Genomic DNA, 14597 nt, shown 5'->3' on the forward strand with positions numbered 1-14597 from the left:
TCACAAAACAGATGGCATCACGAGGAAGGAAAATTATGTGGATATATTGAAGCAACATCTCAAGACATCAGTCAGGAAGTTAAAGCTTGGTCGCAAATGGGTCTTCCAAATGGACAATGACCCCAAGCATACTTTCAAAGTTGTGGCAAAATGGCTTAAGGACAACAAAGTCAAGGTATTGGAGTGGCCATCACAAAGCCCTGACCTCAAACTTATAGAAAATTTGTGGGCAGAACTGAAAAAGCGTGTGCGAGTAAGGAGGCCTACAACCTGACTCAGTACCAGCAGCTCTGTCAGGAGGAATGGGCCCAAATTCACCCAACTTATTGTGTGAAGCTTGTGAAAGGCTACCCGAAATGTTTGACCCAAGTTAAACAATTTAAAGGCAAAGCTACCAAATACTAATTGAGTGTATGTAAACTTCTGACCCACTGGGAATGTGATGAAAGAAATAAAAGCTGAAATAAATCATTCTCTCTACTATTATTCTGACATTTCACATTCTTAAAATAAAGTGGTGATCCTAACTGACATAAGACAGGGAATTTATATTAGGATTAAATGTCAGGAATTGTGAAAAACTGAGTTTAAATGTGTTTGGCTAAGGTGTATGTAAACCTCCGACTTCAACTGTATAGTATATTTATATATCTCTTGGAGCTGTGGCACCCACTAATGAAGGCCTATTTCTTTTGATTTGGTCTGGCTAGTTTTAGGCACTGAACACACTAATGATCTTACTTTTTCAATTAAGCTGCTTACTTTTCTAAACGGAGCCCAACATTGTGTTCCAGAATTAATTACAAGTCAATATGAGCTGGGGCCCTGTTGGGTTGAAACAGTAGGGGCCTCATGGTACTGCTATTGGATTGGAAAGAAGTGAGCGAGAACACAATTAACCAACAGTGTGCTAGCAGCAGTGCTTTTAACACTTGTCTGGGACTAGGACAAGCCTCAAACTAGGGACTGGAAGACAAAAGAAAGATGTTTTTGAGCAGTAACAGTAGCTTATGTGCAGATATATACAGAGCTCTTTATAAGGAGATTGCTCAATGCATAATCACCCACACGGCAGAGCTTTGAAGAGATTGTCATTGAAGGTTAATGGAGAACATCCTACAAATGTACTTATCAGTTTTGATCTTAGAAACTCTGTCATTTCTGAGAACACTTGTTTTAAAGGTAACGTTGCTTCCGCTTTATACAAATGTCCAGTATTTCCACAAACCATCTCAACCTAATAACATGTATTCACATATACACCATCTTACAAATACTTGAATCTGACACTTATCACAACATTATCCCTTCGTATGTCTACATCAAAGTGAATCAATCAAGTCTATCATTCATTAAATGTAACCACTCACGTCTGACTTGTGTCTGTATATGCAGCTATTTCTGATGTAGCCAGTGATGGGCCAGGTTAACCTCTAAAAGTCGTTGGGGTACAAAGCTAACATATGCAATTGTTTTAAGATGGTCATACCATAGATCATTTCGCTATTTGATTTGGAATTTTAGGACCCCTTTAGGTATCCCCCAAAAATATATATACTACAGCCCATGGAAACACATTGAATGACACAATCCTAAATGGCAAAAAAAGATTAGGAAGAAGGCTATGAAGTGTCTGTCCTATATCTAGGAGATATAAGAAAGCTCGGGATTAACCCCATATTTTTGGGGCACAAATCTACTTCCATACTTCCATTCATTTGTATAGGTTACCTTCAGACTAGTCCTGTGACACTTGTGGGGTCATAGTTTCTAGACCAAACCGTTCGGACGCTACAGAAGTTTCCATGAGAAGACCGATTTTCGGGATGTCTCATGTTCTGACAAATGCCGCTGTAGCTCGACTACCTTCCACTGCAGACGCGGAAGGCAGACAAATGCGGAATCAGTGGATTGAGACTCAGCCCATGCAAACTGTTATCTCTAGCTTCATTTGACGGTTTTTGATGGGGATTTTTTTATTATGTTACTTAGATTGACTCACGGGTGTCAATAGACTATTAAGGATTTTTAACTGACAAGAGTGAACTGCAACATCTTCCTTTGTAATTAGACTTGAAATACTTGAAACTCATGAACAAAAAGCAAAGCTGTTCTAATACAATCCACAACAAGAGTCAGTCAAGAGTTTGATTCTGATTCTCAAGATTTGATTCTGTAGCAATGTTCTAATTAATCACCTCAATCTGGAAGCCTGAACCGTTATTCAGACAACACTCACTCTCCAAAGTTCACCACCAGAACCATTATCAAAGGATGTGTCTAACTGCTGTCCTCTCAGCCACATTTGAGAATCTACTCCTTACACCGGGAAATGGTTCTCTCACTCTGCTTGACATGGACTGCAATAGGTTACAGTACTAATTTTGGGATATTTAGGTGTCATATTCTAGAGCCAATATTCTATAAGAGGTTCCCAGTAGTTAAGCAGTAGAACACTTGAGGTGCAGGTACCTGTACGGGTGAGAACCAGCCCACTTCAAGCAATGCTCACAATGTCAGCAGATCAAGACTGCCATCTTCAGTTGAAGCTGTGCCAGTAAAACACTGCAGATTTTTGATTTGTTGCTAAATCTACTTTGTGGGTGACACATTAAAGTAAAGTATACTTTCATAGGACATTAAGTATTTCATAAAGTGGTGTTAGTTCATAGTTTAAAATCAGTAATAAACAGTTAACACATTTGAATGACTACAAGTAATGGAGCAGTTGAGGTTTATTACATGTATTTATTGTTCAAGTACCTTTAAATGTTAACCGCACAACTCAGCACACAGAAACAGGTCCAGGGTATTGAATAACTCCTAAGTGAATTGCTGGTTGATGACATGTACAATTTTTACATATTTACATAGAAAAGTCTCATCCAAAGTGAGATGTGACATAGGAAACACTTCAACAGAACATTGTTTGTAAGACGCTAAATAAAAATATAAAGCAAGGCCCTGGTAATACTTGAGAATCACATAGCGGATGTCATGAGAGGATGGCAATAAAAGGCACTCTGTGATGGTTGTTATATACATTTCATTGACCATAAGTGGGGGAAGTTCACTTTGGGGCTTTCACAGTAAGAATCACTGCCCTCCATTGGTAATACATACAGACAGTGAACATTTAATAATCTAACGATAATCATAACAGAGAGCCAATTTCTACATTGTAGTGTGACAGATGATGGCTGAGTACCAATATTGTCAAAGGTCATGGAGTAAATACCTCTCGTTATAAAAACATAAAATACGGTTATTCAAATCTTTAAACAGGAGCAATAGAGGGTTGTCCACTACATATGTTAACTTCATACAGATTCTTAAAAAATATCCATCTAAATAAATACAAAAACAGCATCTCAGAAAAGGAGATCGTCCTCTTATACGTGGTGTTGATACAGAACAACACCCAGCAATACAGCACTCTAATGAAAAAGGTCCTTACCATCCTAATCAAACACAATGGTTAGCACATTCCACCTTGCACTGACCCCGGCACAACGCCCTAGAGCAGGGCTCTCCAACCCTGTTCCTGGACAGCTACCGCCCTGCAGGTTCCCTCCAACCCTAATCTAGCGCTACTGATTGTAGTAATTAGCTGATTGATGAGCTGAATCGGGTTAGTTACAGCTGGGGTTGGAGCGGAAACCTACATGGAGGGTAGCTCTCCAGGAACAGGGTTGGAGACCTGCCCTAGAACATTGTACAAGAGAATTCCACTTCAACACAGGGATTTGGAGAATAATCAGAGTACCATGTGAATGAAGGTAAATAAAGAAGAGAAAAGGGGATGACAAACATATCAACTTCTACTGTTCTCTTTGGTGTATTGTGACCTATCAAAAAAGTAGATCATTTCATACTAAAGTTATTTCTAGAGACAATTTCTGCCAGGCACCAAATGTAGCTCTATAGAGCTATGAAAGGCTACAAGTCATTATTCAGCTGTATTTGTGATATATTAACTAGGTAAACATATACTATGTCCTTTCATTGTCCAGAGTGAAAGCATGGGCTCGGGAGCCTTTCTGAATGCATGTGAACACACATTAGATGATCAATGCTCTATTGAACACGGTAGTTAATTTGTGACAAACTTCCGCACACAGACCCTTTCTCTACACAGACACCCGTGTATGAACCACCAGGAGACTTCTACTATGGACTCTGGTCTTAAATGCCTACAAAAGCTCTAGACTGTAAATAGAATCTGGATCTGAACTGTCAGTAGAATGCACACAACTGGTTGTGATTATCTCTGATCAAAGATGTTATTTTCTGCCCTGATCTGCTACAATTAAGACCTAACTGTAGCAAAATCTAAAAGTTACTGAACATAGTGGGGATCAATTTAAGTTGGCAGATGTCTGCAGGTATGGGTATAATAATGTATTTAATGTGATGTGCGTACACACGTACACTATGGGGAAAGTTAAGAGACCTCAGAGTACAGTACATTGTACACAGATCGAGCTACTGCCGGGGAGTCCCTTCCTAATTGAAAAACACAAAACATGAAGGCAGAATCAGTTAAGGGCAACCTCAAGAAGGCATTCCTTTTCATTTTGCTCCATTGACACTAATGCATAATACAGTGAGTGATAAGTGCAGCATGATAACTCAATACCACTTAACTTTAGAGGACTGGCAAGGTTGAGTGTTCCTGTAAAAAAGCACTTGGTAGAACATGGGGCTGTATAATAGTTCCAGCAATACTTGAAAAACAGCCCTGTCAAAACACCTGGATCTCGTGGAATTGGAACCGCGCCGCTGCTTTAAAAGGATTAAAATGACCGCTTTTTTCTAAATATTTAAATAGATAATATAAAACTTTATCGTTATGTTTTAAACAGACAATCTGTACACATCTGGTACCAACACATAAAAATGACACGCTTGGTTACATTAGAAAGGATACCTTCTGATACGTCATATCAAAAATAATATGCTGCTTTAGTAAGCAGATTCATAGCATTTTTCTTCTCGTCAAATTGTACAATGCTACATTACATTACACTTACAGAAAGACACCGAAGGAGAGAATGTCTGCTTTTTTTTAGTCCAATGCTTTCCTACTCTGTCTGCACAATGCAGTGGCACTGAGCAGATATGAAAGCCTTGGAGTCATGAGTGTCTCCCACAGTGACCACTATGCACTCCTCTCATTTTCTCCTCCTTTCATCCATTCCCTCCTGTAGCGACTTACTCCGTACCTTTTCTCCACTGCCAATCCTCCCTCTAATCAAACACTTTCTCTCTGTCTCTCTCAAGTGAACAGCTCATCCATCGATAGCTCCAGCACAGGCCGACTTTGTGAACGTCTCCTTTCTCTCCACCTCCATGTCAATCAATCAATCTTTTCCACTTTCCCAATGATCTTCTCCTCAAAGATGGGCAGGATAGCATCATCTTCGCGTACCTCTTCGAACACCACCCCAAAGTCATTGCTTACCTTCTTGAAAAAATACCTAGAGTCGGTTGGATAGAGAACAGTTGGTTGTTAGTTCAAGTGCATTGAAAAAGCTTTATTTATTATGCACCAAATTTACATAAGACAAAAAAAATCACTTTGGAATGTGGTTCATCATTTTCCACATTACCATAAACACGACAAAAACATGATATTCAATTTCAAGGACTTCAGAGTTCAATAGACTAAAATGTTACATAACATCATCCTGTAAATCTAGTGTCCTGTGCCTCACCAGGTAGAGTCGTGACCTCACCTGTAGCTTCCTTTCTTAGTCAGCAGCTCTTTGAACTGGCCCAGCATGACCATGCGACCTTTGACCGACGTCCTGTACGGGATGGGCTCCCCACAGAAGTAGTAGGCCACCGTAATGTTCTCACACGCGGGCTTCTTCGTCACTTTATGTCTGCAAACAGACAAGAAAGAGGTTCATTCAATGTGTCAAGTCAAGGCTTCCTTTCATCTTTCGAATGAGATGTTTCAAAGACCAAGGCAGAACTCCAAGCGCTGATCATTTGACAAAGTAAGAATGGGGGGGGGGGGGGGGATTGTGACATCCAGAGGTATAATTTCCTCTCAGTCAGAATCTGATGTAAGAAAACAAGATTTCAAGTCACTCATACTCCCTCTTTATAACTTATAAATGTTTTGGCTGTGACAGCCACCAGAGTTGCAATGCAGACTGTTTAGGTGGCGAAGCATAATCAACCAGGGGGCCGGGGACCCCTAGTGGGGCCCTTAGTTTGATTTCCAGAGGTCTGCCAAAAAGGAGACAACCAATAAATGCAAAATATGTTTGACAAACAAATTCAAAGAATCAGTTTCATGATTTGAATACTTCACAATCCACAATGTGTGACTTTACAGCATTGATTTTCTCTAAAATGCTATCAAATTGAGCACTCCTGGTACAGGTAATATTGCCCTAAGGACCTTGTCCAGGGAAAGTCATAATTTATCAATCAGAGTTCTTGGAGGTAATGTTGTTCCAGCAAGGAAATGCTCAGAGTTTAAATGGGATTGTGATGAAGACGTGTTATGCCCAAATGCTACCAGCAGGGAGCAGGCTACTACAGTAAGTAGTGTTCCAACTGCATGCCCACGGGCCTGTTGTTGGGTTTGATGGAGTGGGGTGAGGTGAGGTGGTGGAGGCCCAGTGATAGGATGGGGTGGTAGAGGCTCAGGGGGTATGCCAGGATAGCCAGGCTTTCATCTGCTCCTTACTGCAGCTATCCTGTCCCCCTTCATCACTAAACTGTCCATCGGAGGAAGAAGCCACGGGACATCAAACAGACTGCAGCTTCACACAGAGAACATCAAAGCTCTGCATTCTCGCCCCACGCAGCTTACAGTACACCTCTCCCTAGCTGCTGCCTCCTGTTACCTCCCTCCCTGTCCTCCAGTTCTATCTTCCCCATCTCTCTCCACTTAATATCATTCTAATCCCTCTCATCCCCTCTGCTTACCAGTGTGAAGCTAGAGGTATGATCATTCTCGCTGCCATCCACCGTCTTAGCCCTGACCCTGCAGCTACGGATTACTGTCTGACTAAGAAATGGCTGAAGAGGTGAGACTGATTATTCTAATCCCCACGCATACATGAGCAAATAATCAGTTCAAATATGAATTTATAATTGACAAAAAACTAAACTACACACAGATGTTATTGTACAGGAAACTACAACTAGAATATGGGGATACAAGTATTAATGCCAGTAATCAAACATGTATGCCTCAATTAATCTCTATGGAGTCTAGTCATACAGACAGGCCTCTGTTTGGCTGTGCAGATACAGAGCAGTTGGGTCTGGATGCTGCTGGTGATAGACATGGGAGGAGGTGGTGAGGTGGGGTGCTGCAGTGACCAATGGGACGGGGGTTTGGGTGCTGCTGTGACCAATGGGACGGGTGTTAAGGGCTACTGGGGTAAACCAGACTGGACGTACTCGGACAGCTCCGTGTCAGAGACGGCAGGCGCCACGCTGGGCGGTGGGAACAGGGCGGGCCTGGCGGCAGCACGCCCTCGCTGGATCACGTCCATCACATACCTGAAGGACCCAACAACCCTGGGAGTTAGACGCGGACCAGCCACAGGGTCACACCAACCAGGATACACACACCAGGGATCATGCCCAGATGTGCAATGAAAATGTAAAACAAGGTTGGTCAGTGCATCCTGCTACTCAAAATGGGGTTTGATCAATGGGAAAAGTGAAGACATTTTTTTGATTTTTTAAAAATTCTTTAGAAGTCTGAGACCCTGTCATGCTTCGGCTCACCCCAACATTTGCTGTTTCAGCACAAACATTACTTTTCTATAACAACGTTACTCTTTTTTCCTGTATTACCAAAAGGATGAGTTTGGTGATTCAGTCACATGGCTGACACAATCACTACAACAATACAACGGATGGCTAGACATGACATGAAGAACCAGGCTGTGACAGAGACATCTCCCTTCCTCCCCAGGTAACGCCGACTCACCTCTGTTTGGTCTGTAAGGTCCCAGTCTTCTTCTTCTCCTCCTCCAGTCTCCTCCTAGCCTCCTCCAGCTGGGTGAGGGGGTTGGGGGCCGGGTTGGGGGGCATGGTGGGGTCCTGGATGAAGGGGTGTGAGGGCTGCACACTGTTCCGCAGCTGGGCGCTGACCCAAGGATGCACTGCCCCAGGACGCTCCACAGAGCTGGGACGCGACACCTCGTGGCCCGACGGGGTTTTCTTGGACCCTGTGGTGCTCCTGGGAGACATCCTTGTCATTGTTTGACCCAAATGTACACATACCACCATAATACAGATCCGAGTTAATTCAATTGACTTGCATCTCTGTGGTTGTACGTTACCGATTCCCTACGTGGGAAAAACAGCTAGGGGTCACCCATAAAGTCGGAACTCACCCGTAGGGGCTCTTCTTGTTGCGGACCGCCTCTCCCTCCATCATCCACTGGAGGATCTTCTGGTTCCTCTCCACGTCCTCTGGAGGCACGGGCACCTCAAAGGTCCGCACCTCCTCAGCCTTCTTAAACGGCCGCTTCGATAGCGTGCTACCTTTGCTACTACGGAAATTGTATGATTAAAAGGACAACAACGTTAACGGCAAGTGTTAAAAAAAACGTAGACATGGAAGAACTAAAAACATAATTCAAAGAGACATGAAGAGGCTGTGTGCTTCTGTGCGTACCTGTAGCCCATAGGATCCATCGGGCTGGGGCCCATGCTGTCAGCATAGTTGCGAGACTTGGACCCATAGTTGTGCTGCTCCATCCCCAAGTGGAAGTTACCATTGACCCTCATGGCTGCGTCAGCCTCCACCTGCTCTTTGGGCTTCCCTCCGCCCGGGTGGTGGATGTGGTGCACGTGTTTGTGGTGGTATTGGTGGCTGGCAGCCTCCCCTTTGGGCCCCAGCCGAGCTGGCTGTTTGCCCGGGCCTGTGGGTAGTGGCATGCCAGGTCCGGGCACCTTGCCACCTGCAGGGAAGCTGTCGGGTGAGCGGGACTTGGGGGAGTGGCGGCCGGTGCCCGGGGACTGGCAGCCGGGGGTCTTCATGACTCGCTGGACGTGGTCGTCCAGGATGCTCTCGGGGTTCTCCTCGTGAGCGTCAGGCCGCAGCGCCAGGCCGTTGTAGCCGTTGTCAGAGTAGCGGGGGTTGTTGTAGTGCTGTGGGTGGGCACCAGGGGGCAGTCTGTGACTGGAGAACGAGGTGGATGTGGAGACGTCTGCATCCTCACCCTCTTCCTCCTTCCAGAAAGAAAAATATTATTAAATATACTGAAAATGGTTACTACCCAACTCAACAGCAATGCCACAAGTTGACATATCAGAGATTACATCAGTATATAATATACAAATATATCCTACCCACATGTATGAGCTTCAGTGTCTGGTCATTTCCCAAGAAAATAAATGGAGCCCCAACTCACCACATTGTGAAAGAACAACTGCTAAAGTCATTTCAAAAGGCAAAAGGCTATTTGTTCCAATCAGTCACACCAGCAGATGGCACACTTCCACAAGACCATGTGTTAACACGTGCCGTGGCATTATCACGGCTCTGCTGCAGAGGGAATGTTCTTCCTCTGTGGTGCAAAGCTATTTCACTCTACATCACGCCTGCCAGCATAATCTTAGCTTTCAATAGACCCTTGATTTTTACTACAATTAAATAGCTCTATATATTTCAAGCTACAACACTGCTATGTTCTAGTTTCTAGACAAAGGCACGTTCAGCCATAGTAACTAACTGTATGGCACGTTCAGCCATAGTAACTAACTGTATGGCACGTTCAGCCATAGTAACTAACTGTATGGCACGTTCAGCTATAGTAACTAACTGTATGGCACGTTCAGCCATAGTAACTAACTGTACAGCACGTTCAGCCATAGTAACTAACTGTATGGCACGTTCAGCCATAGTAACTAACTGTATGGCACGTTCAGCCATAGTAACTAACTGTATGGCACGTTCAGCCATAGTAACTAACTGTATGGCACGTTCAGCCATAGTAACTAACTGTATGGCACGTTCAGCCATAGTAACTAACTGTATGGCACGTTCAGCCATAGTAACTAACTGTACGGCACGTTCAGCCATAGTAACTAACTGTATGGCACGTTCAGCCATAGTAACTAACTGTATGGCACGTTCAGCCATAGTAACTAAGTGTACGGCACGTTCAGCCATAGTAACTAACTGTACAGCACGTTCAGCCATAGTAACTAACTGTACGGCACGTTCAGCCATAGTAACTAACTGTATGGCACGTTCAGCCATAGTAACTAACTGTACGGCACATTCAGCCATAGTAACTAACTGTACGGCACGTTCAGCCATAGTAACTAACTGTATGGCACGTTCAGCCATAGTAACTAACTGTATGGCACGTTCAGCCATAGTAACTAACTGTATGGCACGTTCAGCCATAGTAACTAACTGTATGGCACGTTCAGCCATAGTAACTAACTGTACAGCACGTTCAGCCATAGTAACTAACTGTATGGCACGTTCAGCCATAGTAACTAACTGTATGGCACGTTCAGCCATAGTAACTAAGTGTACGGCACGTTCAGCCATAGTAACTAACTGTACAGCACGTTCAGCCATAGTAACTAACTGTACGGCACGTTCAGCCATAGTAACTAACTGTATGGCACGTTCAGCCATAGTAATTAACTGTACGGCACATTCAGCCATAGTAACTAACTGTACGGCACGTTCAGCCATAGTAACTAACTGTACGACACGTGCAGCCATAGTAACTAACTGTATGGCACGTTCAGCCATAGTAACTAACTGTATGGCACGTTCAGCCATAGTAACTAACTGTATGGCACGTTCAGCTATAGTAACTAACTGTATGGCACGTTCAACCATAGTAACTAACTGTATGGCACGTTCAGCCATAGTAACTAACAGTATGGCACGTACAGCCATAGTAACTAACTGTATGGCACGTACAACCATAGTAACTAACTGTATGGCACGTACAGCTATAGTAACTAACTGTATGGCACGTACAGCTATAGTAACTAACTGTATGGCACGTACAGCTATAGTAACTAACAGTATGGCACGTACAGCCATAGTAACTAACTGTATAGCACGTACAGCTATAGTAACTAACTGTATGGCACGTACAGCTATAGTAACTAACTGTATGGCACGTACAGCTATAGTAACTAACTGTATGACATGTAGCAGCAGTGCATACCATTGTGCCCTTATTTCACCAGGTCTGTCTCTGTCTCTGCAACTAACTGAATTGCTAAGGATGTGTTGACCCGGTCTTCCACTCCCCTAACTAAAACACATCAGCCTCCATTGGCTCCTCACCGTTCCCACACACCTTTTATGGCATTTCAACATGGGAATCATTGGCAAATAACAGTGGGCAATTTATGTGGTGGAGGCTTTGATGCTCACTCCAGGTAGAGGAATCCTGGGCGGGAGCGAAGGACTTTTTGATGAGGATCTGACTGGTGCATGCAGATATTGGCCTGGCTCTCGGTCTCTGGCTCAGAGCAGCTGTGCAGGCCATTGCTCTGCACTCTCAGTTACCCTGTTCGTGCCAAAATGAGGCCAGATCCAGACCTGCTGAGCCCATCCTGCTAAAAGGCATCTACTAATGAATGTGATGTACCGAATCTCTCTCACTCACTCTCACCTCAGGGAAATGGAACGTACTGCTGCTATTGAACATGTAAATTATACATTAGGTGGGCCAATATTCAGAGCGTTGAAAAGTAAAGCAAAAAACACCTATTAAGTTATTGAGCTCTCAGTGGCACCAATGCATTGATCCTAAAGGTTCTGTATTGTTTAGAGGCGAGATAAAGAAGACAAATGGTTTAATCAGTAAACAGCACCATAATACCACAGGCCATCCTGCAATATTGACCCGTTCCTTTCAGACACTACTGAGGGAGTATGCCTAGACCGGATGTGACATCTCCATCAATCAACATTGGTTTGAGGCCACATTCAGTGAGATCAGGGAGTAAGTCTGTGGATGAAAACCAGGTAAGAGAGCAGAGGAGGAATTTGGGGAGGGGACTAGCTTATCTTTGATTAAGGTAAGAATATCAGTTAATAGAGTCACTATTTGTTACTCCCCTGTCTGCCACCAGCTCTTAATAAAGAGAGAACTACTGTTCCATGATGGCGGTTCCTCTTACGGAGGGGCCAAACGACATAAAATATCTGCCTTGAGACTTAAGACCTGGCTCTGTGTACCGAAAGAGATTCCATTTGCGGTGAGCGCAAGCATTTCTTCACGCTCCAACTGACTTCAAACAAAGTCATTACAGTGAGCCAGGCTCACAAGTGGCTCAAGCTGTCTGCAGGTGTTCCATCTGATGCCAGAGACAAATGGATCCAAGATACAGTGGGATGGATCCCTGATAGGCCAGAGCTACACTTTTATAAATGATTCATAATGGAATAATGTCTGTTTCCTTTTAATGAATCAACCCAGTCCTTTCAAAAAAACTGAGATATTACAGTGTACCTTCTGATAGACAGCCAGACAAACGGCGACCAGCTGTAGAGAACATGGTAACAGGTTGTTAAGAGGATGATGGGGCATATAGAGTAGTACAGTGCCCCACCAGGGAGAGGGATCATACAGACAGCATGGTGGCATCTGTGGACAACAACGTACCAATCTGACTCTCTTCAGCCGCTCCTCCAGTTTCTCCTGGGCCTCCCTCTCCCTCAGCACTCCCTCCAGCCGGCTGATCAGATCCGCCGCAAACTTCTCCGGCTCCACGTGAATGTCCTTTGGTATCCGGTTTGTGCGCTAACAGAGGGAAACACACAATTTCCAGTTCACTTCAAATTGTACCAGTAGTCATTCGCTGATAACAATGTTACCGTTTTCTCCTGAAAGGTAAAACCTGTGGTCACTATGCTGTTCACTTCGGGTTGATAGAACAAGACGGGAGAAAATGATACAGAAGGAGGAAAGACTTATCAAACACGTCTACAGTTTATCAGGGAAAAGCTAACAGAGGCCCTGTAATGGAAATGAATGTGCCAAAACAATAACCTCAAACCAAAGTCAAGAAGACTATTGCTTAGTAGCTAATGTAGTACCTACAAGGCCTGATTTGACATGGTTTAAGGCTTTGAATAGTCTGATATAGGCTGCTCTGCATAATGTATGCTGTAAGCCGCAGGCATTCATCTCAACAATAAAGTTTCAACATAGGGCACTTCCAAAGTTAGAGAAAATGTATAAGATAGTCAAATATCAGCCATAAACAACTTTGTTGGTCAGTGACTTTATAATAGCCATTAAAAACAAAAACACCGAAATCAATCTCCAGATCGACGCGTCGCAGTGTGACACCGTGCCCCACTTGCCTAGTTAAATAAAGGTTAACAGCGTCTGAGCTACAGGCCACGTCTGGAAAAACACAGTGAAAACTCACTGGTACACCACAGACCAGACTTAATCTCTAAAAGGTGATTGTCCGTTCAAAATAATCCCCATCATTGCATGTTTAATTACAGGCAGCAGAGTGAAGTACATTTTTTATCAAAGGAAGATGCTGGGAATATGCAGCTCTTAGCTGGTATTCCCAACACAACTCAAGCCTGTAAGGTGCATTGTTGTAGTAATCTAGTAAAGAGAGATTAAAGTACATTCTGGGGATAGCCAGTTTTACTCAGGGCCCTACCAAAGCACACAGGATATGTCCACATGCTGATTACAAAGCCGGAGATTTCTCCAGCTCTGATTGCTATTTTCTCTTTGAATTCGGTTTCAGTTTGATTCATATTCATTTTACCCAACACAGACAAAGCTTTACACACAAACAGCCCAGAGTAGCTTTATGGCCGTTAGAAGGCCTGGCCGTAGAAATTACTTCACTACTTTGGCTATTACCCTCTATTTGTGAAGATTGTACACGGAGCGTACCAAACATTAGGAACACCGTCCTAATATTGAGTTGCACCCCCTTTTTCCCTCAGAACAGCCTCAATTCATCAGGGCATGGACTCTACAAGGTGTCAAAGAGATCCACAGGGATGCTGGCCCATGTTGACCCCAATGCTTCCCACAGTTGTGTCAAGTCGGCTGGATGTCCTTTGGCTGGAGGACCATTCTTGATACACAAAGGAAATTGTTGAACATTAAAAACCCAGCAGGGTTGCAGTTCTTGACACAAACCGGTGCGCCTGGCACCTACTACCATACCCTGTTCAAAGGCAATGTCTTGACCAGTCACCCTCTGAAATGGCACACATACACAACCCACATAACCTAACGTCACCTTCATCTACACTGATTGAAGTGGGTTTAACAATGACATCAACAAGGGTTGATCGCTTTTACCTGGATTCACCTGGTCATTCTCTGTCATGGAAAGAGTAGGTGTTTCTAATGTTTTGTACACTCAGTGTATGCAGTGCATTCAGAAAGTATTCAGACCCCTTGACTTTCTCCACATTTTGTTACATTACAGGGTTATTCTAAAATGTAATACATGTTTTTTTATTTTCCTCATCAATCTACTCACAATACACCATAATGGCAAAGCAAAAAACTGAAATATGACATTTACATAAGTATTCAGACCCTTTACTCAGTACTTTGTTGAAGCACCTTTGGCAGCGA

At 43.6% G+C, this 14597-nt stretch overlaps 1 protein-coding gene across 11 annotated transcripts in view; it reads right to left on the minus strand.

Moving 5' to 3' along the window:
- Positions 1–2728: 2728 nt before the first annotated feature.
- The window catches only part of LOC129830234 (axin-1-like), a 47026-nt gene continuing 35157 nt past the window's right edge, over positions 2729–14597 (minus strand). For 9 of the 11 annotated variants that reach the window (XM_055892685.1, XM_055892677.1, XM_055892659.1 and 6 more), the window contains 7 exons: positions 12636–12773; positions 8660–9216; positions 8376–8534; positions 7967–8218; positions 7429–7530; positions 5739–5888; positions 2729–5480 (listed from right to left, as the gene is read on the minus strand). In XM_055892685.1, coding sequence (XP_055748660.1) covers positions 5360–5480; positions 5739–5888; positions 7429–7530; positions 7967–8218; positions 8376–8534; positions 8660–9216; positions 12636–12773 — 1479 coding nt within the window. In that variant the 3' untranslated portion in view covers positions 2729–5359. The remainder of the gene's footprint in view (positions 5481–5738; positions 5889–7428; positions 7531–7966; positions 8219–8375; positions 8535–8659; positions 9217–12635; positions 12774–14597) is intronic. The other 2 variants (XM_055892724.1, XM_055892729.1) reach the window with 2 other exon arrangements.

The sequence above is a fragment of the Salvelinus fontinalis genome, chromosome 2 (genome assembly GCF_029448725.1).
Source record: "Salvelinus fontinalis isolate EN_2023a chromosome 2, ASM2944872v1, whole genome shotgun sequence".
In the NCBI taxonomy this organism is placed as follows: Eukaryota; Metazoa; Chordata; class Actinopteri; order Salmoniformes; family Salmonidae; genus Salvelinus; species Salvelinus fontinalis.